The 26740-nt window shown below is 40.6% G+C and overlaps 1 protein-coding gene and 1 long non-coding RNA gene across 2 annotated transcripts in view; one reads left to right on the top strand and one right to left on the bottom strand.

The window, feature by feature from the left end:
- Positions 1-26740, top strand: part of LOC145505788 (uncharacterized) — an 85819-nt gene that overhangs the window by 45201 nt on the left and 13878 nt on the right. The window contains exon 2 of the long non-coding RNA XR_014053295.1: positions 17524-18344. This is a non-coding gene — a long non-coding RNA (uncharacterized LOC145505788). The remainder of the gene's footprint in view (positions 1-17523; positions 18345-26740) is intronic.
- On the bottom strand, positions 13558-14481 carry LOC145538815 (olfactory receptor 4A47-like). Its single transcript, XM_081571529.1, is given in 3 exon segments — positions 13558-14071; positions 14073-14100; positions 14103-14481. Coding segments are annotated over 3 exon segments (921 nt in total).

Below are 26740 nucleotides of genomic sequence, written 5' to 3'. Positions count from 1 at the left end.
ACTTCTGTGGCCTTTACCTCCAGGAATCCTACCAGAGTGTCCTAGTGAGTGAAGATCAGAGGAACATTGCCACCCCCTCAAGCCTCTGGCAACAGAGGGAAAAAATAATCATTATGATATACATCCAGAGAGTTCTTCATAGCAAAGACCCATTCTTTGTACACAGCTGGCAACTGTACACAGTGGAAATAAGGGCCTTCCTCCCATGCTGGTTTCTTCTAGCTTTCTGTTTACCTAAGGACAGGGACTCATAGTTACTAGGGGCTAGAGATTTAAGGAAATAGAAACACTGAAGTCAGAGAAGAGGGTAGGGGATGGAGAGTTTAAACAAAAAGAAACAAAACTTATACCCCTGGAAATATACTTGTGAATATCACAGCCCAGAGACACAGGCCCAGTGAAAGACTCTGTAATCTTTCTATAACATTATAGAAAAACCTTGCCTGTTGCAACTTAGCACCACACTAATAAGTTCTAGTATTATATGATAACAATGGATTGCAGTTGAAAGAGCCACAAGACAGACTCTGAGGAAGAATATTCAGGGAAACCCAAGGGCTGTAACAGGGAGACAAAACCAAGGACACTAGTGTTGAAGACTCTGGCACCTACACCTATAGCAAGCATTAAACACAGCCCCAGTTCTCAACAGACTAAGATAAATCCTCACACTGAGGGCCCATTTACCTTGGATGCTATTACTTGATGCGGCATGTCTGACTTACAAGTCAGGCCAAGAAGAAAGAGAAAAACACATATAGGAGACAAACATCAGAAAAGACTCTGATGTGACTCCAGTGTTGGATTATCACACAGGGAATTTAACTAAGATTAATGTGGTAAGAGATCTAATGGAAAAGTAGGCTATATTCAAGAAGAAATGAGTGATAAAAGAGAGAAAGAAACTTTAGGAAAGAATATAAGAAAATACTAGAAAAAACAAAATAGCAGAAATGAAGAGTTCCTTTGATAAATGCATCATTAGATGACATAGCCAAGGAAAGAATCAGTGAATTTGATGATATGTCAATAGAAAATTTTCAACCTAAGATACAACTACAAGTATCACTATAATTGGAATGCCAGAAGAAGGAAGGAAAGAAGGGAGAGCAGAAGAAATATTGGAAGTAATAATGGGTGATATTTTTTCCAAAATTAGTAACAGACATCAAAATGCACATGCAGAAAGTCCAGACAGCACAAAAAAGGGTAAGCACTAGAAAGAGAAAGAAGAAAGAATCAACATACCTAGTCATATCATATTCAGACTGCTGACAATGAAAGACAAAGAGACAGCTCAAGGAAGCCAGAGAGGGTATCAATCCTGCTTTATCTAAAGAGTACAGAGGAGGAAAAGTTGTTTTCTGTCTACCCATGTTAGGCTTACTGGCTGGGTCCCTATAAGTCAGACTGACAACAAACACGTTAACAAGAGAAAAAATGACTTTATCAACATATACATTGAGCATGTACCCATGGGTGCTCAGTGATGAGTAACTCAAAGAGATGGTTAGAACTTGGGCTTATTTAGCATCTTAACAGAGGAACAATGGGTTCTAGAGAAGTGACAAGACAAAGGAAAAGGACTTTGAATTTCTAGGGTGGCATTTTGTGGAAAGGTAGACCCACGGGGAAACTAAATGAAAGATGAAGGTTAGTTTTTAAAATTTGTTATGTAGATTCCTCTGGCGCAGTCTCTGGGTCTAGTGTTGTCTTTCGTGATTAACTTCTGTTCTAGTAGAGAAGGGAGGGAGAACACCTTTACAAATTTACATCCTGCTTTTAGACAGAATGGGGAGGGCAGAGAGACCTTTTCTTGTGTTTGTTTGTTTTTGTTACCTTCAGCTATGAATAATCATTATGGCAAAGTGGCTTATAGTGTGGTGGTATAGTCTGCTTCCCTTCAGTAGGGAAAAGGAGAAAATTACAGGAGACTTCTCATCAGAAACTTTGTAAGCAATAACAGATGGAGTGAAATATTTAAAAAGTGTTAAAAGGAAAACACACTAACCTTTAATTTGATGTCCGGAGAAGCTACCCTTGAAAAATAAGAGAAATAAAGACTTTCTCAAACACATACTTTGTGGAGATTCATCACCAGCAGACTTGCCCTGCAAAAAAAAAAAAAATTCTTCAGAGAGAAGGAAATGAAACAGATCACAAACTCAGAATCTCCATAAAGTGGAGCATTGGAGAATTAAATGGAAACAAAATCTATTTCTTATTCTTAACTGATGTAAAAGAACTGTTCAAATTAACAGCAACTGTGTATTGGATGATTAAAAAAATTGAAGATAGTCTGTTATAAACCACTTGCACAACAGTTGAAGTATTATAGTGTCCTTTAAAGGTAGGTTTAGATTAGTTAAAAGTGGATATTGTAAACTCTAGGGCAACTACTAAAATTTTTTCAAAGTATAATTGATACACTAAGAGGAGATAAATGGAATTATAAAAATGAGAGAAAGCAGGAAATGGGGATTCCATTGTATAAAAAGGTTGGAAGACTGACATTGTTTTATTCAAAGCAAAAACAAGTTGAATAGAGAAGATACAGACGCATGAGGTTTTTTTCTGGTTATATGGAAACCTTTCTCTCTTATTTTTCCCTTGCCTCACAGCTGGAGTGAAAGACTCAATCATCCACAAAATAGTTGGTGGTCTTTTGATTAAAAACCTTATGTAAACAAAGTAGGATCATTTTGATACCATTACTATCTCTGCAATGTGTGACAGAGATTGAACAATTGAAAAAGTTGGAGGAAGGCAGAGGCTATAAAAATAATGCTGGAAAGGAAAAAGCTATTTACGCTTAGATAGTTTAGAAGGTAAAAAATCCAGTCAACAAGGTAGTTATCTGATCTTTGCAATGGCAAACTTCAAACGTGACTATTTTTCATTCATTTGCCTGCCCGGTAAGCTGAGTAGAATCATAGAGGATCTCATTCAGTTGAAACTGGCTGTTGCTGTGGACATAGGCCAGGTTTAAACTGCGTGAGTGCTTCTGCAAGTCCCAGAGCAGGGGGGTTGAAGAAGAAGGAAGGGAGAGGGCAAGGCCAGGAAAGGGAATCCCACTGTGTTGCCAGAGCTGTGGACCAGAAAAAACAATGTGCTGTGACCTATTTAGCAAATGAAAACCCAAACCAGAGAAAGCAGCCAAGGTCAGGGACACATATCTCCTCCTGCTGAGATGATTTGGGATGCTCAGAACAAGAAAATGGATAGCTCACATAAGGGAGTTTCCTTGAACTCCCCTGGCAATAAATCACCAACTGTAGTGAAGTTTCTGCTTTTCTAAAACTTCGTTAAATAAATGGCAGTGGCAACCTGGGATTTGGTTTATATGTGGTTTCTTTTTTTTTTTTTTTAAGACAAAAGGCAAATCGGCAGAAGAATTCTTTCTGGCTTATCCTGTTTATGTTTGAGCCTAGATGATCTTCCTCTCTTCCATGGTCACCAGGAGCCTCTAAAACCAGACTCACTTCAGAGGTATCCTGGTGAAATCCTTGGGCTTGATGGTTATTTCACAGTGCATGTTTCTTAGATGATTTTGTGTCCTGAAGTTAATTGTACTCAAGACTTTATGCTCAAAAAAAGGAAGAGGAAAAAGTCAGAGTGTGTAGTCTGACATCATGAACAGCCCTCAGAATAAAGTACAGAAGGATGGTTTTAGTAGATCTCCATCTATTATCTAAGAATCAACCCGTGTGTGTATGTATGTATCTGCCTACCTACCTACCTACCTGTCTATGTGTGTGTACTTATCATGATCCTAATTCTGATAAGATGTAATAATAATACATAGAGAAATAATCATCGGAAAATTCACTGAAAGATTCAAAGTGAATGTCCATACATGATGGAACTAAAAGTGATAATTTTCTTCTTTATATTTTGTTGGAATTTTACAAATTTTTAAAACATTTTATAGCCATGATGTCCAATAGTAATAAAAGTATAATAAGCCAAAAATACAAACCATATGTTACCTTATGTTTTCTAATAAAAATAACCAGGTAGATTAATTGGAAGACTCTTGAGAGTCCCTTGGACAGCAAGGAGATCAAACCAGTCAATCCTAAAGGAAATCAACCCTGAATACTCATTGGAAGGACTGAAGCTGAAGCTCCAATACTTTGGCCAGCTGATGTGAAGAGCTAACTCATTGGAAAAGACCCTGATGCTGGGAAAGACTGAAGGCGGGAGGACAAGGGGGTGACAGAGAATGAGATGGTTGGATGGCATCACCGACTCAGTGGACATGAGTTTGAGCAAACTCCAGGAGTTAGTGAAGGACAGGGAAGCTTGACGTGCTGCAATCCATGGAGTCGCAAAGAGTCAGACAACTGAGCAACTAAACAATCATTTTTATAATATATGTTATCTAACTCAATAAATATGATATTATCATTTCAACATGTAATCTATACAAAATTATTGAGATATTCTCAATTATTTTTCCATTAAGCCTTTATAGTTGGCTGTGTGTTTCATGATAAGTTGCTTCAGTCATGTCCGACTCTGTATGACTCTGAACTGTAGCCTGCCAGGCTCCTCTGTCCATGGGATTCTCCAGGAAAGAACACTGAAGTGGAGATTGCCATTCTCTTCTCCAGGGGATCTTCCCACCCTAGGGATCAAACCAGGGTGTGTTGAAGGTAGCTGGGCAAGGATACAAATCTGTCCACCAGCATGCTGGCTACTGTGGGAAGTTCTGAAACCCCAGCCACCTGCAACTATGCTCACTCACCAGGTGCAGGGGCTCCAGATCCATGATTCCTTGGCCCCTAGCCCCACCATGGGCTGGCCAAGATCAGATTCTGAACTCCTGCACCTGCCACAGAAACCCCAGGATGAGTTTCCCCCACCATTGGGGTAAGTTCAGGACCCACTAGGGTGTGGCTTCAAACAAAAATAAGTGGACACCAACCCTGGGATCATAAGGATCCTTCAGCCCACTATGCCAGGACTCATCTCACTTACCAGGGGGAATATCAGCCTACGACCCCACTAAGCCCTAGACCCACCCACCAGGAATCCAACACACTCTGAATTCCCTGGACCCAACACAACTACTAGTGGACTGGCACTAACCTCAGTACGCGCCCTCACCCACTAGTGGGTGGACACAGGCCCTAATACCCAGTGGGCCTCAGCCTCAGCCACCAGTGATCAAGACTAGCCCGAGAATCACTGGAACCTAAAGCCAGCTGTGTCAATATCTGGATTAAACAACCAGTATATTGTCCAGAAGCAAAGTATACATTTCTTTTTTAAGGGCAATTGGAACATTCTCGAGGTTGAATCACATGATAGGAGACACAGAAATAAGTCTCAGTTTTCAAGTTTGAAATCATATAAAATATCTTACTGAATCATAGCATATGAGACTAGAAATGAACTACAAGGGGGAAAAAAACAAAAGACAAACATGGAGGCTGAACTAACACTACTACACAAGCAATGGTCAGTGAAATCATCAAAGAGGAAACTGAAAAATGCTTGCAGACAAATGAAAATTTATTCAAAATCTGAGAGACGAAGTACAAACAGTTCTAAGTAAAGTTTCTAGTAATACAAGCTTACCACATATCCCAGTAGACACCCTGAGTCAGCCAACTTGAAATGGAGTACATTTTTGTGTTTTTAATACAATGAATGTTTAACATTTTGGGTACAAACTAGCAAAAGCTCTTCTGATTTTCTGTAATCTATATGTTCTTGACTTAATGATAAGTCAAAGGTGTTTTCTATGCTTTTAATTTAGTGGTTCTATAATAGTTTGGGGTCAAAGATTGTTAAGAAAGCATCTGATAAGGCTCTGGCATTAAATGTTTCTTATTATAATTCAACCCACATAGGAACTGAAGCATAAAACATGTCTTTACCATTTTCTGAAATTATAATTGGATCACTTATACTTAGCAATATTAATGTCCCCAATATTTAGCACATATCGAAGAAATATCAACAATGAGCTTCCCTTTATTTTTTGGTGAAAGAAATAAAAAGCGTTCTAGATATTCTAATCAGAAAACAGAAAGTGAAAAGTGAAAGAGAAAGTCGATCAGTCATCCGATTCTTTGCGACCCCATGGACTACAGTCCATGGAATTCTCCAGGCCAGAGTACTGGAGTGGGTAGCCTTTCCCTTCTCCAGGGGGTTTTCCCAACCCAGGGATCAAACCCAGGTCTCCCACATTGCAGGTGGATTCTTACCAGCTGAGATCCCAGGGAAACTCTCTAATCAGAAAGGAAGTGAATAGTGAATTTCATACTTCCAAATTATGAGAATGGGAAGAGCTCACACTGGATACTGCAGTGAACATGCTTTGGATAAAGGATTCATCATTCCCTATGGTGTGATGTAGGGATGTGGAAAGTGGATCCAGGATGAAATGTCTAGGCATGTACATCTCAAAGTTTTTGCTGCCTCGAGTTTATAAAGATAATAATCTTTAAGCTTTTTAAAGTGGTTTATTTTCAAAGTGTGAAATGGTAATGTATCTCTCTGATCATAAGGGTAAATGAATTTTTCCCAGTACATGTACTGAATAATTATTCTGCTTCCCAGTAACCTGCAGTACCACTACTTTCATATGTTAAAATCTATATATTTATTATTTTTTCTTAAATTTCTATTTTGTTCAATTAATATATGTATCCATGAGCCAGTAACATAGGGCCTAAATGACTGCATTGTTTCAGATACTATTGTAGCACAAAAGAAGTACACCGTCATTTATGGTTTTAAAGCAACAACATTCACTTTATTATAGTTGGTGATTTCAATGGGTCAGGAATTTGCTTAGCTCAGTTAAGTACTTCTGGCTCTGCATCTGTCATAAGTTTGTAGTTAGAAACGGGTTGAAGTCACCTAAAATGTTTATTCACTCATATATCTGGTACCTAAACTTGGAAACCTTGATCAATGAGGACTAGAATAGCTGGTACTGTTGAGATCATAACAATAGGGACCTAATGTGATAGAATGGGTGTCCTTAGAAGAACAGGAAGGGACAGCACAGCTGGCTCTTGCATGAGTGCACAGAGGAAAGGTCACGTGAGAATAAAGTGAGAAGATAGCTGTCTGCAAACTGCAAAGCGAGGCCTCCAGAAACCTGCCCTGCAGTCCCCTTGATTGTGAGCTTCTAGCCTCTTATTTGAGAGAAAATAAATGTCTTCTGTTGAAACTACCCATTCTGGTGTATTTTGTGTGAGAATCCAAGCCGACTAATATAATGGTGAGACTGATAATGATGACAATGATAAACTGCAATCTAGGTTTGTGAAGAGCAGTTTGAAATGAATCCCAGAATTCAATTCAGTAAAATACAGCCCCTTTACAATTACCAAATGTGATGATTTTCCAAAGTCAGAGCATTTTGAATAACAGTCATCAGTCCTTCTTCAATACAATCTTTGTGATATCACCACAGATAGGTAGCATAAACGTGCATCCTAACCTTTCTCTCAGGGATCTGAGACAATTTACAATCAGTATTGCCCCCAGGGCAAGGAGAGATAGTCTTTCTGGGGATTACTGTTGGAAGCTAACACTCATTCCTGGATGTCAAATGCCACTGTCCTCCACTGATCAGAATATCAACCTGAAATAGAGTGCTGGGCATTTCTTCAGCAATAGCCAGTTTATTCATCAGCAGCAGAGAATGACAATCTGAGGACTGCGATCTTACCAAGTTCTTGTACCAGTTCCTGAAGGGTTTCCCTGGTGGCTCAGTTGGGAAAGAATCCACCTGCAATGCAGAAGACTGGCTGCAGTGCAGTTGACCCAAGTTCAATCCCTGGGTCAGGAAGATACCCTGGTAAAGGAAATAGCAACCCACTCTACTATTCTTGCCTGGAAAATCCACTGGACAGAGGAACCTGGCAGACTACAGTCCATGGGATCCCAAGAGTTGGACACGACTTACTGACAAAACCATGAAGGCAATAAAAATATTTTTATGGAAGAGGAAAAAGAACTTTATAAGGGTTCTAGTAACTTTCATCTCCTCAATTCAGGAGTCTCCCAAGAGCTTCTGATGTATCCCTCTCTGAAGCACAGCATGGAAACTTTTTGAAGATAATAACCTGGAAAAATCATAGAGCTCAACTTGTTTGGTTCCCATCTCTCAGTCATCACTGTCAATTGTTTCTGACATCTAGTATCATGCAAATAATTATTTTATACTATATTCAAGTTTATTTGCTTATTTTTGCAAAAACCTATATATCAATATTTATAACAGCTTTATTTATAAATTCAAATACCTGGAAAAAATTAAAAAATCAGTTAATGGAGAAAGTGACAAACAAACTGTGATACATCCATTAAACGGAACACCACTCAGCAACAAAATGAAGAAACTATTGATCAATACAATAATGCACATAAATCTCAACAGCATGAAACTAAGTTCAAGAAGCCAGATTTAAAAGACTACATACTGAATATGATCTAGCATACAAAATATATGAAAAATTGAGCCAGAATTGTTTTAGCTAATAAGCAACTCAACAGTTACAGGATACAAACTCAACATACAAAAATCAATTGCATCTGTATATACCAACAATGAACCATCTACAAAGCAATTTAAGTAAATGATCTCATTCACAACAGCATCAGAAAGAATACTTAGAAATAAATTATATAATATAAATTACAGTATATGCTATATAATTAATTATGATAAATTATATAACACTGATGAGAGAAATTAAAGACACAAATAATTGAAAAGATATTCCATGTTCATGAATGGAAAAATAAATACTGGTAAAATGCCTACATTATCCAAGCAATCTACAGATTTTAAAAAATCCCTATCAAAATTTCAATGGTGTTTTTCCAAAGAATTAGGAAGAAACAAACATAAATTTGATATAGAATTACATAAGATCCAAAAGTGTGGAAACATTTTAAGAAAGAAGAACAAACTTGAGACATTACACTTTCTTATTTCTATGTATGTTTACATGTTGAGGGTGATCAAAACCGTGTGGTCCCAGACTTTTAACTTTGTAATGGAGGGATTTTTCAAAAATAAAGTTTTACATATCTGAAAAAAGTGTGGTACCAGTATAAAAACAAATCAATGGAACCCAATAACAAGATCAGAAATATATGCATGTGTATATGATCAACTGATCTTTGAAAAAGTGGCCAAGATTACACTCTGAGGCAAAAAAAGTTTCTACACAGTGTTGAAAAAACTAGGTAACCGTATGCAAAGAATGAAACTAGACCCTTGCTATGGTTTGAATGTTTGAGTCCCTAAAATTCATATGTTGAAATCCTCACATTCAATGTGAAAGGATTAAGATGTGGCGCCTCAGGTAGGTAGTTAGATCATGAAGTACATGTTTCATGAATGAAATCAATGTCTTATAAAAGAGCAATGTTGGTGAGGATGTAGAAAAGTTGGAACCCTTATACACTCTTGGTGGGAATATAAATTGATGCAGCCACTGCAGAAAACAGTATGGTGGTTCCTAAAATAACTAAAAATAAAACTACTATATGATCTAACATTTCCATTTCCGGGTATTTTTTCAAAGGAAATGGTATCAGTTTCTCCAGGAGATACATAACCTCTCTTATCAAACGAAGCATTACTCACAATAGCCAAGATTCTAAAATAACTGAAGTTCAGTCAACAGATGAAAGGAGAAAGAAATGAGGCACTTATAAGCAACAGACTATTATTCAGTCATAAAATGAAGGAAATTATGCTTTTTGGACATGGGCCTGGTGTATATTAAGTTAGATTATACCAGGTATAGTGAAACAAAACCTATTATCTCACTTACCTGTAGAATCTACTAACAAACAAACTCTTAAAAGCAGAGAGTAGAATGTAAATTTTAGGGACTGAAGGTGTGTGATAAATGGGAAGATATTGCTCAAAGGATCCAAACTTTGGGTTATAAGATGAATAAATTCTGGAGGTCTAATATAAAATATGTTGGCTACATGTGTGTGTGTTCAGTCATGTCCAGTTCTTCACGACCCCATGAACTGTAGCTCACCAGGCTCCTCTGTCCATGAGATTTCCCAGGCAACAATATTGGAGTGAGTTGTCATTTCCTACTCTAGGGGACCTTCCTGACCCAAGGATTGAACCTGCCTTCTTTATGGCTCCTGCATTGGCAGGAGGATTCTTTGCCACTGGCGACACTTGGTGGCTCAGACAGTAAAGAAGGTGGGAGGGAGGTTCTGGAAGGGGAAAACATGTACACCCATGGTGGATTCATGTCAATGTATGGCAAAACAAATACGATATTGTAAACTTAAAAAATAGATAAATAAACTAATTAAAAAAAAAAAAAAGAATCCTCTTGCAATGCCGGAGACCTGGGCTGGATCCCTTGGTGAGGAAGATCCCCTGGAGGAGGGCATTGGAACCCACTCCGGTGTTCTTGCCTGGAGAATCCCAATGGACAGAGGACCCTGACGGGCTACAGTCCATGGCATGGGGTCGCAAAGAGTAGATAGAACACGACTGAGCCACTAAACACAGCGCCACCTGGGAAGCTTCTGTTGATTGGCTATAGTTTATTAAACCATATTGTACCCTTGATTTTTTTTTTTTTCCTTTTCTTTCTTTCTATTTTTGTCTGCACCGTGCAGCAAGAGAGATCTTAGTTCTCCCACCACGGATCCAACTCAAGCCCCCTGCCTTAGGAGTGGCGAGCCTTAACCTCTTCAACAGAGCATATGTGTATAAAATCATCACACTGTACTTCTGAAATATACACTTTAATTTGTCAATTATACTCCAATAAAGCTAGGAGGGAAAGTCTACATGCAGTATGATTCAATTTAATTGACAAATGGCAAGACAAATGGAAAATGACAAAACCTAAAGGGATGGAAATGGACTTGTGTCTTCCAGGATCTGGAGATGAAGGCAGGAGGTGACTACAAAGGTGCATGAAGAAATACTTTTGATGATGAAACATTCTGCATATTGAATGTGACAGTGACTACACGACTTGTGTATTTGTCAAAACTTATAGAACTTCGATTTTTTTTTTAATGACAGATGTACTGTGAAGATCACTTTATTAAAAAAGCTTAAAAAAAAAAAACAGATGGCATACATTGAAAGTACAGATACTTGGGAAATGTGAAAGAAGACATAATCCAGTTTAAAATAGTGCCACAAAAAATTCAAAATGCTAAAGTTCCAAACTAGAAACATAGGAAGATTTGAACATAAGCGAAGACCTACTAAGTGGAAGACATAGGCAGTTTGTGTATAAAAATTATGAATTCTCTGAAGATCAAATTCTTTCCCTATCAAATCTTATTCAGAAAACTAATTAATGTAGTTTTAACCAGAATAGCTTATTGAAATTTTGTTTTAAATTATGAATACGTAAGAATAAACGTAGCTCTGATAAGGATTACTAATAAAGGAGTCCTAGACTTATGAGATAGAAAGGTTATTTTAAATAAAATATAATTATATTCTGTATTAAATGATACATGAATAAAGAGATCAAGTGACGATAATAGCACCCTGAATTTGATCCAAACAATGCCATATTTTTTATTGCATAGTTGAAATACCAAAGCTATGGGGAAAAATAATTATGCATCTAAAAAATAGCAATCTAGAGCAGTAATTAGAATATATTTCGTAGTTAACTCTTTACATCAAATGAATGTAGATGGTTTAAAATTTTAAATATAAAACACAAGACAGCAAAAAGACCTGAAAAGTAAAATGTGGAGAAAATGTGGAAGAATATTTTGATTACATTAAATAGGGAAATTCTCTAACAGCAAGACGAAAAAAGCTCTAGAACAGTGGTAGATTTAATTTTGTGAATTTAAAAATATTTCTTTGTAAACAAACAAAAATATTCTGTGCAATGTAAAAGTAAGAAAAGCAAATCAAAAGCTAGAAACATAATAATTTCATAAACAAAGTAAATCAGATCATTTTTAAAGTATATAATTAAATGTTATTCAGTATGGATAAAGATGAACAATCAAGTAAAACACGTAAAATTTCTTAATAAGCAATGCATGAAAAAGGAATACAAATCATTTTAAGTCTGTAAATAGATACCCAAATACAACTTTATTTATTTGTAGATAAGGTATACAAATAAAACACTTTCTTTAGTCCGACTTTCATATATCATAAATGTTTGCCAAGCACCAGTTTTTTGGAATGTGTCAAAAGGGCATTTTCCAAACTGAGTGCAGAAAAAACTGAGGAAAACGTGAATAGGACTAAATACATCAGTGCTATTGTATTTTTATATCACAGTTAAGTGGTATGTGAAAACAGAATAAGTTAGTTTTATATACACTTGTATGTAAAAACGTTCAGAAGGTTGAGAAGTAAAATGCAAAATTTACACACAGAGACATAGTAACAAAAATATGTGAAAAAATGCATAGTTTTGCAAAGATCATTACTTAAAGAATTTTAGAAACAAAGTAGAGTGACTGCATCTGCAAGAACTGGGAGGCTCTGGTTTGGGATGAGCAGGACTGTTAGTCTATAGTACAGCAACTGCTGCTGCTAAGTCGCTTCAGTCGTGTCCGACTCTGTGCGACCCCATAGACGGTAGCCCACCAGGCTCCGCCATCCCTGGGATTCTCCAGGCAAGAATACTGGGGTGGATTGCCATTTCCTTCTCCAGTGCATGAAAGGGAAAAGTGAAAGTGAAGTCGCTCAGTCGTGTCTGACTCAGCGACCCCATGAGCTGTAGCTTACCAGGCTCCTCCATCCATGGGATTTTCCAGGCAAGAATATTGGAGTGGGGTGCCATTGCCTTGATTTTTGCAAAAATTATATTTTTATATGTATTATTATCCACTATAGTTTCAATATAGTGGGCTTCACTAGTAGCTCAGTTGGTAAAGAATCTGCCTGCACTGCAGGAGACCTGGGTTCAATCCCTGGGTCGAGAAGATCCCCTGGAAAAAGCAATGGCAACCCACTCTTGCCTAAAGAATTCCATGGACAGAGGACCTGGCAGGCTACAGTCCATGCGATCACAAACAGTCAGATATGACTGTGTGACTAACTCATTTTCATACTTTCAATACTTTATTTAAACAATTAAATGATACACTAAAACATAATATGTAACACAAATTAAATTGAATAAGAGGATGGTCTATATAGTACTTTATTTTTTAACTAGTACAATAAAAATAGTGAGGGTAAAACCAAAAAATATGACTAAAGTAAAACAAAGAATGAGAAAGAATTAAAAGTGAATCAGAAATTGAGCAAAAGATGTTGTATTTATAAAATTGTCATTCACTAGTAAATGGCATATTGTTATTGACTCCCCACTTTAAATGCACTTTACCTGTCTAGGTCCCCTAGTAAAACAGACATCGTAAAGTTTACATTTTTGCAGAGAAACTGTTAGTAATATCACAAATATATAGTTCATTTTAAAATAATATTTTCATAAATCCCTTAATGAAAAGTTTCCATTAGATTTATGAAATCTTTACTCTCCAAGATTATAGGCTTTAATGTTAAATTACTTTTGTCATGATGAATAATGCACTTATTTACCACCTGAAATAACACATTTTTCTCCAGAGCTTCTTCAGAGCATTAGTCAACTCAGAATTTCTTAGACTGTAGATTAATGGGTTCAACATGGGACTTATGACTGTATAAAATATACTCAATGATTTGTCAATGGAGACGGTCTTAGCAGGTCTCGCATACATGAAAATACAGGGAACAAAGAAGCAGACGACCACAGTGATGTGGGAACCACAGGTCTGGAGGGCTTTCTGCCTCCCTTCCGGACTCAGGTTCTTCAGAGAGTACAGGATGACCCCATAGGAGATGAGTAAAAGTAAGAAAACAACAGTGCACATCAGTCCTCCATTGGCCACAACTAAGATGCCAATGACATAGGTGCCAGTACAGACGAGTTTCAGTAAAGGGTACATGCCACACATAAAGTGATCAATGACATTGGGGCCACAGAATGGGAGCCCATAAATAGTGATAAGATGAATTACTGAGTGCACAAAGCCACCAAAAAATGACACCACCAGAAGCATGAAACACCATCTGCCTCATGATCACCAAATAATGAAGGGCTTACAGACGGCCACATAGCAATCATAGGCCATCACCAACAGAAGGACAGTCTCTGACCTAGCAAACAAGTGCTCTGTAAACAGCTGGGTCAGAGGTGTTTGGAAGGATATGGTATTTTGCCCAAAGTACAAGTCTGAAATCAATCTAGGGGAAATAGAAGAGGCATAAATTAGATCTGTAAATGATAAGCAAGCAAGAAAAATGTGCATAGGTGAGTTCAGGGTCTTACTGACATTTATAGTCAGGACAATGAGCAGGTTGCCCACCAGAGTGAAAATGTAGAAAAACAAGAACATAACAAAAAGGACTTTCTGCTTCTTTGGATTCTGTGTGAGGCCCAGGAGGACAAAGTAAGTTACATTATTCCATGGTTTCATCTAGTCTGGACAGGAGCTGAGTTCATGTATTAAAGCAGTTTACCTACAAAGAAAGATGGGGGGGCAGTTTATGCATTATAAGCTTCATCTTTTTTAGTCAGCCAATTAGAGGAATTTACATGAATTATGTGTTTGTGTCCAATGCATCACAGACATTATGAATACCAAGTTAAATAAGGCATATTTCCCTACCCTCAGTGAATAGATAATTCCAGAACCATGTAGTAAGTACCTTTATAAGAATATTCACACAAGTTTATAGTCAATATACATATATATTAATCAAGCTAAAGCATAACATCAATCAAGCTCAATATAATATCAGTCAAACTGAAGTCAGAGAAGGCTTTACAGAGGAAGAAATTTTTTAAATGTTTTTTAAAGGAAAAATGAAACAAGAATATGAGAAAGGAATTCCTTTACAAGGCACACCATACATAAAGTCACAAAGGTGTAATATTTGAGATCCATTTAAGCTAATCTTAATATTCGCTGTTAGATAAAATTGTAAACAGAAGGTCACTGTCCTGAATTGTGTCAAACCTCACTGAAACTTCTTTCCTAGGGTCTTCAGCTGGATATTCCTCATTTTCTGATCAGTAAATGCCGAAGCACTGTAAGTTTGTCTCCAGGCTCTAGCTTTCCATCTATTTTCAACTTTGTCTTAAAATTCTACATAAATATGTACAAAGACTATAAAAACATAACCATTGTTACAAATGGAGCTTTGGAACCTGGCACATGTTGCATTTTATTTTGCTGGGCAATAGAAACAACTATGAGACAGCTGTAAAACAATGCAAAACAAAATATATGCAATATCTCCAACTTTGGACATACAATTGGATATCAATTTAATCCATATAAAAATAAATTTTAAATATTCCACAATAAAAAGGGAGTTCCTCATCTTATTAAATACCAACTTCCATGTAACTGTTCAAACAAACAAACAAACAAAAAGCTTCACCATGGTCTTCATTCCCTATTGTTCTCATCTTACTTAGGGATACCTTTAGCAAACCCTGTTGTCTCTGCTTCCAAAATACATCACAAATTGGATCATTCGCTGCCTGCATTTTCTTCGTGGCTCCACGCAATGACCTCCTGCCCTGTTTCTCCACTTCTATTCTGGCCTCCAAAAAATGTGTTCTCTCAAAGCTATCAGTGAATATAATGCAAGAGACCTGGGTTTGATCCCTGGATCGGGAAGATCCTTTGAAGCAAGAAACGGCAAACCACTCCAGTATTCTTGCCTGGAGAATCCCATGGAGACAGGAGCCTGGTGGGCTACAATCCACAGGGTCACAAGAGTCAGACACAACTGAGTATGTATGCACATAAAGTCAGTTTCAATCACGTGCTCACAATTTAATATGTCACATTTAAATTTATAGTAATGATAACTGTAGTCTCTATTTCATAGTTGAAGAAATTAAGGCACAGAACATTAATATTTCCATGGTCACACATTTTTAAGTGATAAAACTAGAATTGATTCTAAATTTGATTTATTTCAAGGTAATTAAATTTCCTGAATAGTAAAGAAAATCGCACAATTATGATGCCTGTTTCCCACTATTTACTGTTAGTCTTACTTGTGGAGGCTTGCTCATTATCTGCAGGATAAATATTAAAATCACTCATATGGATCTTGAATTCTTCTTTCATCCAGTTTGATAACAGAAGGAAAAGGTTTGCATTATTTCTTGAAGAAATATCTTATGTCACCCTAGTGTCTGTCCATTTTCTCCATGAGTTTTCTGACTATTCAAAAGAGTTTTTTATTTGTATAAGTTATTTAAAGAAATGTCATGCATATACAGAAAGGAATGACCACATTAGGATAATTTATCAAAAACTGAAACAAATCCTATATTTACATAGAAAGGTAGCAACCAGTCATTTCCCAAGAAAATGTGTCTCTAGTAATTTATCTTCCTACTAACATCAAAATAGAAAAATACCATTCAATTGCTTAGCTCTTCTCTTTTCATTTTGTTAGTGAAGCTAGAATACTTGAACTGAGATTTTGACAGAAATTCTTGTGCTTTTCTCTTTTTTATGCAATGTTTTAAGGTTAACAAAGGACCTCCTGAAATTTTACATCAGTTCTGAAAAGGATATCATCTTTTTCCTAATATTGACAAAGACAACTAGAAACTTATCCCTTCTAACTACATTTATCACTGAGTCTTGAAATTGGAATGTGTCCAAAATCAATCCTTCCTTAATTAAATTCACTGGGATTTTCCACTAAATGTTAAAACTACCTGTACATGTAAAGATACTATAAGGTCAAATCACATAATTAGGGTCAGAAAGTGTAACATGGAGGAAAATATGGTCTTAAAACCATTATGAAATTATTGCAACTCAGGAATAAAATATCAGACCAGGCATTTTGTTACAGTTTGACTAATTAAAGACATACTTCCCAACTGCTACAACAAATTTGTGTTTCTTTTTATTTAATTAATATTAAATGTATTTACCTTAAAGTTTGATTAGATATATACTAACTTTATCACCGGTTGATATGCAATTACTAGTTATTTATCTAATAGTTATTTTTTAAGCTAAGGTACCTATTTAATGCCAGAAACTGTACCATGAGTGAGTGAGTGAAAGTCACTCAGTCACATCCGAGTCTCTGTGCCCCCATGGACTGTAGCCCGCCAGGCTTCTCTGTCCATGGAATTCTCCAGGCAAGAATACTGGAGTGGGTAGCCTTTCCCTTCTCCAGGGGATCCTCCCAACCCAGAGGTCAAACCCAGATTTTCCTCATTGCAGGCGGATTCTTTACTAGTTAAGCCACCAGTGAAGTCCGAAAGTAAACTTAAGTGAGAAGCAAAGTCTTCTACACTGAAAACTACAAAATATTACTGAAAGATGTTACAAAAAGCACATAAATATTAAAAAGATATTCATGGGCTGAAATACTTAATATTATTAAGATGTCAACACTGCATAAAATTATCTGTGTGTTCAATACAATCCCTATCAAAATCCCCCAAACTGTTTTTTTTTTCTTTTTTGCAGAAATAGAAAAATGCCTCCTAAAATTTGTGTGAAATCTCAGTGGAATCCAAACAGCCAAAACAATCTTGAAAAATAAGAACATATTTGGAAGTCTATTCTTGATTCTAAAACACTATAAAACTATGATAATAACAGCAGTGTGGTTTTGGTATAAAAGCAGACATATAAGAGAATGGCCATCATGAAGAGTAAAAACCCTGAGCTCAGTTTTCCAACAGGGACACCAAACTACAACTACTTACAAAACAACTACTGATGGGAAAGATCTAAAGAGTAGGGGAAAAAAAAAAATCTCTGAAACAAAAGATATCAAGAAGATCCTGCAACAGAAGTTAGGAAGAATGGAGACACAGTATTGTCAAGACCCCTGCTCCCAAGAAGGAGACCCACAAATGGACTGATAATGACAATTGCAGGGTTTCTCCCCAAGGAGTGAAAAGTCTGAGCACTACATTGAGCTCCTCAGCCAAGGAGTCCTACACGAGGAAGATGGCCCACAAAATAATATGTCTTTGAAGGCCAGTGGAGCTCACTTTGGGGAGAGCCAGAAGATGGATGTAGACCGTAGAGATGCAACCTGAAAGACCCCACACCAAATCACACAGGCTCCAGCAGCCAACCAGGGCAGAAACAGTCACTTGAATGGATTTTGAATGAGACCCACTTGCTGATCTTGAGGCGTTTTCTAGAGAGGCAGGAAGAATTTGAGACTCACCGTGGAGAGACAAATGCTGGGAGCAGACATTGTGAGGAGCTAGCCTACATCAGGACACTAGTGCTGGCAAGCTTTGCTTTGGAGCCCTTCTTCTAGCTCTTTAGTGGTAGGACACAGCCCCTACTACTGGCCAGTCAGCTTCATGCCTAGGAAGCCCCAGATTAATCAGTTAGCTGGGCAAGGATACAACTTGGGTTGGGGGTTAGGGTTAGTGTTAGGAATAGGTTTAGATTAGGGATAGTTTTGGGGTTAGGTTTAGGGTTAGAGTGTCGGGTAACGGTTAGGTTTTGGGTGTCGGGTTAGGGTTAGGGTTAGGGTGTCAGATTAGAGTGTCAGGTTGGGGTCAGGGTTCGGGTTAGGTTGTCTGGTTAGTTTTAGGGTTAGTGTTAGGGTTATGGTATGGTTATGGCTTGGGTTAGGGTTAGGATATCAGCTTATGTTGTCGGTTTAGGGAGTCATGTTAGCTTGTCAGGTTAGGGTTAGGGTTTCAGGTAAGAGTTAGGGTTAAGGTTTGGGTGTCGGGTTAGGGTTAGGGTGTCTTGTGTCAGGTTAGGGTTAGTTTCAGGGTGTCTGCTGTCGTTTTAGTGTTTAGGTTTAAGGTTAGGTTTAGGATTACAGTTAGGGTTAGGGTTAGGGTGTCTTTTGTCGGGTTATGGTTATGGTTAGGGTTAGGGTTAGGACGTCTGCTGTCGGGTGAGGGTTAGGGTTTCGGGTAAGTGTTAGGGTTAGGTTTTGGGTGTTGGGTTAGGGTTAGGGTGTCTGTTGTCGAGTTAGGGTTAGGGTGAGGTTTAGGGTTAGGGTTTGGGTGTCGGGTTAGAGTTGGGGTGTCTGCTGTCTTGTTAGGGTTAGTGTTAGGGTTAGGATGTCATGTTATGGTTAGGATTTGGGATAGGGTTAGGGTTAGGTTTAGGGTGTTTGGTGTCGGGTTAGGGTTAGGGTTAGGGTAAGGCTTAACATGTTGGGTTAGGGTTAGGTTTAGTATGTCGTGTTAGGCTTAAGGTTAGGGTTAGGGTTAGTGTTGTGGATAGTGATAGCGTTAGGGTTAGGGTTAGGGTTAGTGTGTTAGGGTTAGGGTTAGGGTTAGGGATAGGGTTAGGGTTAGGGTTAGAGTGTCGGGTTAGGGTTAGGTTTTGGGTGTCGGTTTAGGGTTAGGGTTAGGGTGTCAGATTATGGTGTCGGGTTGGGTTCAGGGTTAGGGTTAGGGTGTCTGTTTAGTTTTAGGGTTAGTGTTAGGGTTATGGTTATGGTTATGGTGAGGGTTACAGCTTGGGTTAGGGTTAGGATGTCAGGTTATTTTGTCAGGTTAGGGTGTCGGATTAGCGTGTCGGGTTAGGGTTAGGGTGTCAGGTAAGGGTTAGAGTTAGGGTTTGGTTGTTGGTTAGGTTGTGTTAGATTGTGTTAGCATGTCGAATTAGGGTTAGGGTGTCGTGTAAGGCTTAGGGTGAGTGTTAGGGTTTCGGGTTTGTGTGTCAGGTTAGGGTTAATGTTAGGGTGTCTGGTGTCATGTTAGGGTTATGGTTAGGGGTAGGGTGTCGCGTTAGGGTTAGGGTTAAGGTTAGGGTGTCGGTTTAGGGTTAGGGTTAGGGTAGGGATAGGGATAGAGTTAGGGTTAGGGTTAGGTCAGGTTAGGGTTAGGGTTAGGTTTTGGGTTAGGGTTAGTTTAAGGGTTAGTGTTTGGGTGTCGTGTTAGGGTTAGGGTTTGGGTGTCTGATATCGGGTTAGGCTTAGGGTGTTTGGTGTCGGGTTAGGGTTAAGGTTAGGGATAAGGTTAGGGTTAGGGTTAGGGTTAGTGTTTGGGTGTCATGTTAGGGTTAGGGTTTGAGTGTCTGGTGTCAGGTTAGGGTTAGAGTTTGTGTGTCGGGATAGGTTGTCGTGTTAGGGTGTCCGGTTAGCATGTAAGGTTACGGTTAGTGTGTCGTGTAAAGCTTAGGGTGAGGGTTAGGTTTAGGGTTGGCTGTCGGGTTAAGTTTAGCGTTAAGGTATCTGGTGTCGTGTTAGGGTTAGGGTTAGGATTAGGGTGTCGCGTTAGGGTTAGGATTAGGATAGGTGTGTCAGTTTAGGGTTAGGATGTCGAGTTAGGCTTAGGGTTAGGGTTAGGGTTTGGTTGTCAGGTTAGGGTTAGGGATAGGGTGTCTGGTGTCGGGTTAGGGTTAGGGTTAGGATTAGGTTTAGAGTTAGGGTTTGGGTGTCGTGTTAGGGTTAGGGTTTGGGTGTCTGGTGTCGGGTTAGGGTTACGGTTTGGGTGTCGGGTTAGGTTGTCCAGCTAGGGTATCAGTTTAGCGTGTCAGGTTAGGGTTAGGGTTTCGGGTAAGTGTTAGCCTTAGCTTTTGGGTGTTGGGTTAGGGTTAGGGTTAGGGTTAGGGTTAGGTTGTCTGGTTAGTTTTAGGTTTAGTGTTAGGGTTATGGTCACGGTTATGGTGAGGGCTACGGCTTGGGTTAGGGTTAGGATGTCAAGTTAAGGTGTCGGGTTAGGGTGTCGGGTTAGGGTGTCGGGTTAGCGTGTTGGGTTAGGGTTAGGGTGTCAGGTAAGGGTTAGGGTTAGGGTTTGTGTGTCGGTTAGGATGTCGGGTTAGGGTGCCAGGTTAGCGTGTCGGGTTAGGGTTAGGGTGTCATGTAAAGCTTAGGGTGAGGGTTAGGGTTAGGGATTGTTTGTTGGGTTAGGGTTAGCGTTAGGGTGTCTGATGTCATGTTAGGGTTAGGATTAGGGTGTCGCGTTAGACTTAGGGTTAGGATAAGTGTGTCAGTATAGGTTTAGGGTGTCGAGTTAGGGTTAGGGGTAGGGATAGTTTTAGAGTTAGGGTTAGGGTTAGAGTGTTGGGGGTAGGGTTAGGTTTTGGGTGTCGGGTTAGGGTTAGGGTGTCAGATTAGGGTCTCAGGTTGGGGTCAGGGTTAGGTTTAGGTTGTCTGGTTAGATTTAGGGTTAGTGTTAGGGTTAAGGTTATGGTTACGGTGAGGGTTACGGCTTGGGTTAGGATGTCGGGTTAAGGTGTCAGGTTAGGGTGTCGGGTTAGGGTGTTGGGTTAGCTTGTCAGGTTAGGGTTAGGGTGTCAGGTAAGGGTTAGGGTTAGGGTTTGGGTGTCGGTTAGGTTGTCGGGTTAGGGTGCTGGGTTAGCGTGTCGGGTTAGGGTTAGGGTGTCATGTAAGGCTTAGGGTAAGGGTTAGGTTTTGGGTTTGTGTGTCGGGTTAGGGTGAATGTTAGGGTGTCTGGTGTCGTGTTAGGGTTAGGGTTAGGGATAGGGTGTTGCGTTAGGGTTAGGGTTTAGTTTAAGGTTTCGGTTTAGGGTTAGTGTTAGGGTAGGTATAGGGATAGGGTTAGGGTTAGGGTTAGGTTTAGGATTAGGTCGGGTTAGGGTTAGGGTTAGGGTGAGGGTTAGGGTTAGGGTTAGGGATAGGGTTAGGTTTAGGGTTACGGTGGGGTTAGGGTTAGTGTTAAGATTAGGGTTAGGGTTAGAGTTCGAGTGTCAGGTTAGCGTTAGGGTTAGGGTTATAGTTAGGGTTAGGGTTAGGTATAGGGTTAGGGTTAGTTTAGAGTTGGGATAGTGTTAGGGTAGGGATAGTTTTAGGGTTAGGTTTAGGATTAGAGTGTCGGGTTAGGGTTAGAGTTAGGCTTAGGGTTAGGGTTAGGTTTATGGTTAGGGTTAGAGTGTCAGGTTAACGTTAGGGTTAGGGTTAGAGTTAGGGTTAGGTTTAGGGATAGGTTTAGGGTTAGGTTTAGGGTTAGGGTTAGGGATAGGGTTAGGTTTAGGGTTACGGTGGGGTTAGGGTTAGGGTTAGGATTAGGGTTAGGGTTAGGGTTAGAGTGTCGGGTTAGCGTTAGTGGTAGCGTTAGAGTTAGGCTTTGGGTTAGGGATATGGGTTACGGTTAGGGTTAGGGTTAGGGTTTGGGTGTCGGTTAGGTTGTCGGGTTAGGGTGTCGTGTTAGCGTGTTCTATTATGGTTAGGGTTAGTGTTAGGGTTACGGTTAGGGTTAGGGTTAGGGTTAGGTTTAGGGTGTCTGGTGTCGGGTTAGGGTTAGGTTTAGGGCGTCTGCTGTCGGGTTAGGGTTAGGGTTTCGAATAAGTGTTATGGTTAGGTTTTGGGTGTTGGGTTAGGGTTAGTGTTAGGGTTAGGGTATCGTGTTATGGTTAGGATTTGGGTTAGGGTTAGGGTTAGGTTTAGGGTGTTTGCAGTCGGGTTAGGTTTAGGGTTAGGGTAAGGGTTAGGCTTAACATGTTGGGTTAGGGTTAGGGTTACGGTTATGATTTGGGTTTGGGTGTTGGGTTAGGGTTAGGGTTAGGGTTAGGTCAGGTTAGGGTTAGGGTTAGGGTTAGGGTTAAGGTTAGGGTTAAGATTAGGGTTAGGGTTAGGGTTAGGGTTAGAGTGTCGGGTTAGCGTTAGGTTTATGGTTAAGGTTAGGTTTAGGGATAGGGTTAGGGTAGGGATAGTTTTAGGGTTAGGGTTAGAGTGTCGGGTTAGGGTTAGGTTTTGGGTGTCGGGTTAGGGTTAGGGTGTCAGATTAGGGTGTCAGGTTGGAGTCAGAGCTAGGGTTAGGGTGTCTGGTTAGTTTTAGGGTTTGTGTTAGGGTTATGGTTATGGTGAGTGTTACGGCTTGGGTTAGGGTTAGGATGTCGGGTTGGGGTGTCGGGTTAGTGTGTCGGGTTAGTGTGTCGGGTTAGCGTGTCGGTTTAGGATTAGGGTGTCAGGTAAGGGTTAGGGTTAGGGTTTGGGTGTCGGGTTAGCGTGTTCAATTAGGGTTAGGGTTAGGGTTAGTGTTAGGGTTACGGCTAGGGTTAGGGTTAGGATTAGGGTGTCTGCTGTCGGGTTAGGGTTAGGGTTAGGGTTACTGTTAGGGTGTCTATTGTCTGGTTAGGGTTAGGGTGAGGTTTAGGGTTAGGGTTTGGGTGTCGGGTTAGAGTTGGGGTGTCTGCTGTCGTGTTATGGTTAGGATTTGGGTTTGGGTTAGGGTTAGGTTTAGGGTGTTTAGAGTCGGGTTAGGGTTAGGGTTAGTCTTAACATGTTGGGTTGGGGTTAGGGTTAGGGATAGGGTTAGGGTAGGGATAGTTTTAGGGTTAGGATTAGGGATAGGGTTAGGTTAGGGATAGTTTTAGGGTTAGGATTAGGGATAGGGTTAGGTTAGGGATAGTTTTAGGGTTAGGATTAGGGATAGGGTTAGGGTAGGGATAGTTTTAGGGTTAGGGTTAGGGTTAGTGTTGTGAATAGGGATAGCGTTAGGGTTAGGGTTAGGTTTAGGGTTAGGGATAGGGTTAGGGTTAGGGTTAGGTTAGGGTTAGGGTTAGGTATAGTGTTAGGGTAGGGATAATTTTAGGGTTAGGGTTAGAGTGTCGGGTTAGTGTTAGATTTTGGGTGTCAGTTTAGGGTTAGGGTTAGGGTTAGTGTGTCCGATTATGGTGTCGGGTTGGCTTCAGGGTTAGGGTTAGGGTGTCTGGTTAGTTTTAGGTTTAGTGTTAGGGTTATGGTTATGGTTATGGTGAGGGTTATGACTTGGGTTAGGGTTATGATGCCAGGTTATGGTGTCGGGTTGGCATGTCGGGTTAGGGTTAGGGTGTCAGGTAAGGGTTAGGGTTAGGGTTTGGGTGTCGGTTAGGTTGTCGGGTTAGATTGTCGGGTTAGCGTGTCAGATTAGGGTTAGGGTCTCGTGTAAGGCTTAGGGTGAGGGTTAGGGTTTTGGGTTTGTGTGTCGGGTTAGGGTTAATGTTAGGGTATCTGGTGTCATGTTTGGGTTAGGGTTAATGTTAGGGTGTCTGGTGTCATGTTAGGATTAGGGTTAGGGGTAGGGTGTCACGTTAGGATTAGGGTTAAGGTTAGGGTGTCGGTTTAGGGTTAGTGTTAGGGTAGGGATAGGGATAGGGTTAGGGTTACGGTTATGGTTCGGGTTTGGGTGTCGGGTTAGGGTTAGTGTTAGGGTTAGGGTTAGGTCAGGTTAGGGTTAGGGTTTGGGTTAGGGTTAGGGTTATGGTTAGGGTTAGGTTTAGGGTTAGGGTTAGGGTTAGGTTTAGGGTTAGTGTTTGGGTGTCTTCTTAGGGTTGGGGTTTGGGTGTCTGGTGTCGGGTTGGGGTCAGGGTTAGGGTTAGGGTGTCTGGTTAGTTTTAGGGTTAGTGTTAGGGTTATGGTTATGGTGAGGGTTACGGCTTGGGTTAGGATTAGGATGTCGGGTTAGGGTGTCGGGTTAGGGTGTCGGGTTAACGTGTCGGCTTAGGGTTAGGGTGTCAGGTAAGGGTTAGGGTTAGGTTAGGGTTAGGGTTAGGTTATCGTGTTAGGTTTAGTGGTAGGGTTAGGGTTAGGGTTAGGGATAGTTTTAAGGTTAGGGTTAGGGTTAGAGTGTCGGGTTAGGGTTAGGTTTGGTTTAGGGTTAGGTGTATGGTTAGGGTTAGTGTAAGGGTTAGGTTTAGGGTGTCAGATTAGGTTTAGGGTTAGGGTGTCAGGTAAGGGTTAGGGTTAAGGTTTGAGCATCAGGTTGTCGGGTTAGGGTGTCGGATTAGAGAGTCGGGTTAGGGTTAGGGTGTCATGTAAAGCTTAGGGTGAGGGTTAGGTTTTGGGTTTGTGTGTCGGGTTAGGGTGAATGTTAGGGTGTCTGGTGTCGTGTTAGGGTTAGGGGTAGGGTGTCGCATTAGGGTTAGGGTTAAGGTTAGGGTGTCGGTTTAGGGTTAGTGTTAGGGTAGGGATAGGGATAGGGTTAGCGTTAAGGTTAGGGTTAGGGTTAGGTTGGGTTAGGGTTAGGGTGAGGGTTAGGGTTAGGGTTAGGGTTTGAGTTAGGGTCAGGGTAGGGTTAGGGTTAGGGATAGGGTTAGGGTTAGTGTTAGGATTACGGTTAGGTTAGGGTTAGGATTAGGGTTAGCGTTAGGGTGTCGGGTTAGGGTTAGGTACAGGGTGTCGGGTTGGAGTTTCGAGTTATGTTTTGGGTGTCAGATTAGGGTGTCGGGTTAGGTTTAAGGTTAGGGTGTCATGTTAGTTTTAGGCTTAGGGTTAGGGTTAGGGTTAGGTTTAGGGTTAGTGTTTGGGTGTCCGGTACGTGTTAGGGTGGGTGTTAAGGTTAGGGTAAGGGTTAGGGTTAAGTTTACGGCTTGGGTTAGGGTTAGGATATCGGGTTAGGTTGTTGGTTTAGGGTTAGGGTTAGGGTTAGGTTAGGGTGTCTGTTGTCGGGTTAGGGTTAGGGTTAGTGTTAGTGTGTTAGGCTTAGGGTTAGGGTTAGGGTTCGGGATAGGGTTAGGGTAAGGGTTATGGTTAGGTTAGGGTTAGGTTTAGGGTTAGGGTTAGGGAAGGGTTAGTGTTAGGGATAGGGTTAGGGTTGGTTTTAGGGCTAGGGTTAGGGTTACAGTTAGGGTTAGGGTTAGCGTGGTGGGATAGGGCTTGTGTCAGCCTTAGGGATTCGGGTTAGGGTGTCGGGATAGCGTGTCGTGTTAAGGTTAGGGTGACAGGTAAGGCTTAGGGTGAGGGCTGGGTTAGGATTTGGGTGTCGAGTTAGGATTAGGGTTAGGTTGACTGGTGTCGGGTTAGGGTTAGGTTTAGGGTGTCAGGTTATGGTGTCGGGTTAGGGGTAGGGTGTCGCATGAGTGTTAGGGTGTCAAGTTACGGTTACGGCTAGGGTTTGGGTTACGGTTGGGTTAGGGTTAGGGTTAAGGTTAGGGTTTGGGTGTCAGGTCAGGGTGTCAGGTAAGGCTCAGGGTTAGGTTTAGGCTGTCGGGTTAAGGTGTCGGGTTAGGGCTTGGGTTAGTGTTAGGGTGTCGTGTTAGGGTTAGGGTATCGCGTTAGGGATAGGGTTTGGGTTAGGCTTACGGTTAGGGTTAGGGTTAAGGTTAGGATATCGGGTTAGTCTTAGAGTTAGGGTTAGGGTTATGGTTAGAGTGTCTGGTTTCGGTTTAGTGTTAGGGTGTCGTTTTAGGGTTAGGGTTACGGTTAGGGATAGGGTGTCAGGTTAGGGCTTGGGTTAGGGTTAGGTTGTCGTGTTAGGGTTAGGGTTAGGGTTAGGTTTAGGGTGTCACGTTAGGGTTAAGGTTAGGGTGTCGTGTTAGGTTTAGGGTTAGGGTTAGGGTGTCGGGTTAGGGTGTTGAATTAACATGTCGTGTTATGGTGTCGGGTTACGGTTAGGGTGTTGGGCTAGGGTTAGGCTTAGGGTGTCGGGTTAGGGTTAGGGTGTCGGATTAGGGTGTCGGGTTGGGGTCAGTGTTAGGGTTAGGGTGTCTGGTTAGTGTTATGGTTATGGTTATGGTTATGGTGAGGGTTATGGCTTGGGTTAGGGTTAGGATGTCTGGTTAGCGTGTTGGGTTAGCGTGTCGGGTTAGGGTTAGGGTGTCAGGTAAGGGTTAGGGTTAGGGTTTGGGTGTCGGTTATGTTTTCGGGTTAGGGTGTCAGGTTAGCGTGTCAAATTAGCGTTAGTGTGTCGTGTAAGGCTCAGGGTGAGGGTTAGGGTTTCGGGTTTCTGTGTCGGGTTAGGGTTAATGTTAGGGTGTCTGGTGCCGTGTTAGGGTTAGGGTTAGGGTTAGGGTTTGGGTGTCAGGTTAGGGT

The sequence above is a fragment of the Giraffa tippelskirchi genome, chromosome 1 (assembly GCF_054371585.1).
Source record: "Giraffa tippelskirchi isolate mGirTip1 chromosome 1, T2T-mGirTip1v1.2.pri, whole genome shotgun sequence".
NCBI classification, from domain to species: domain Eukaryota; kingdom Metazoa; phylum Chordata; class Mammalia; order Artiodactyla; family Giraffidae; genus Giraffa; species Giraffa tippelskirchi.
This window is presented reverse-complemented; position numbering and strand designations above follow the sequence as displayed.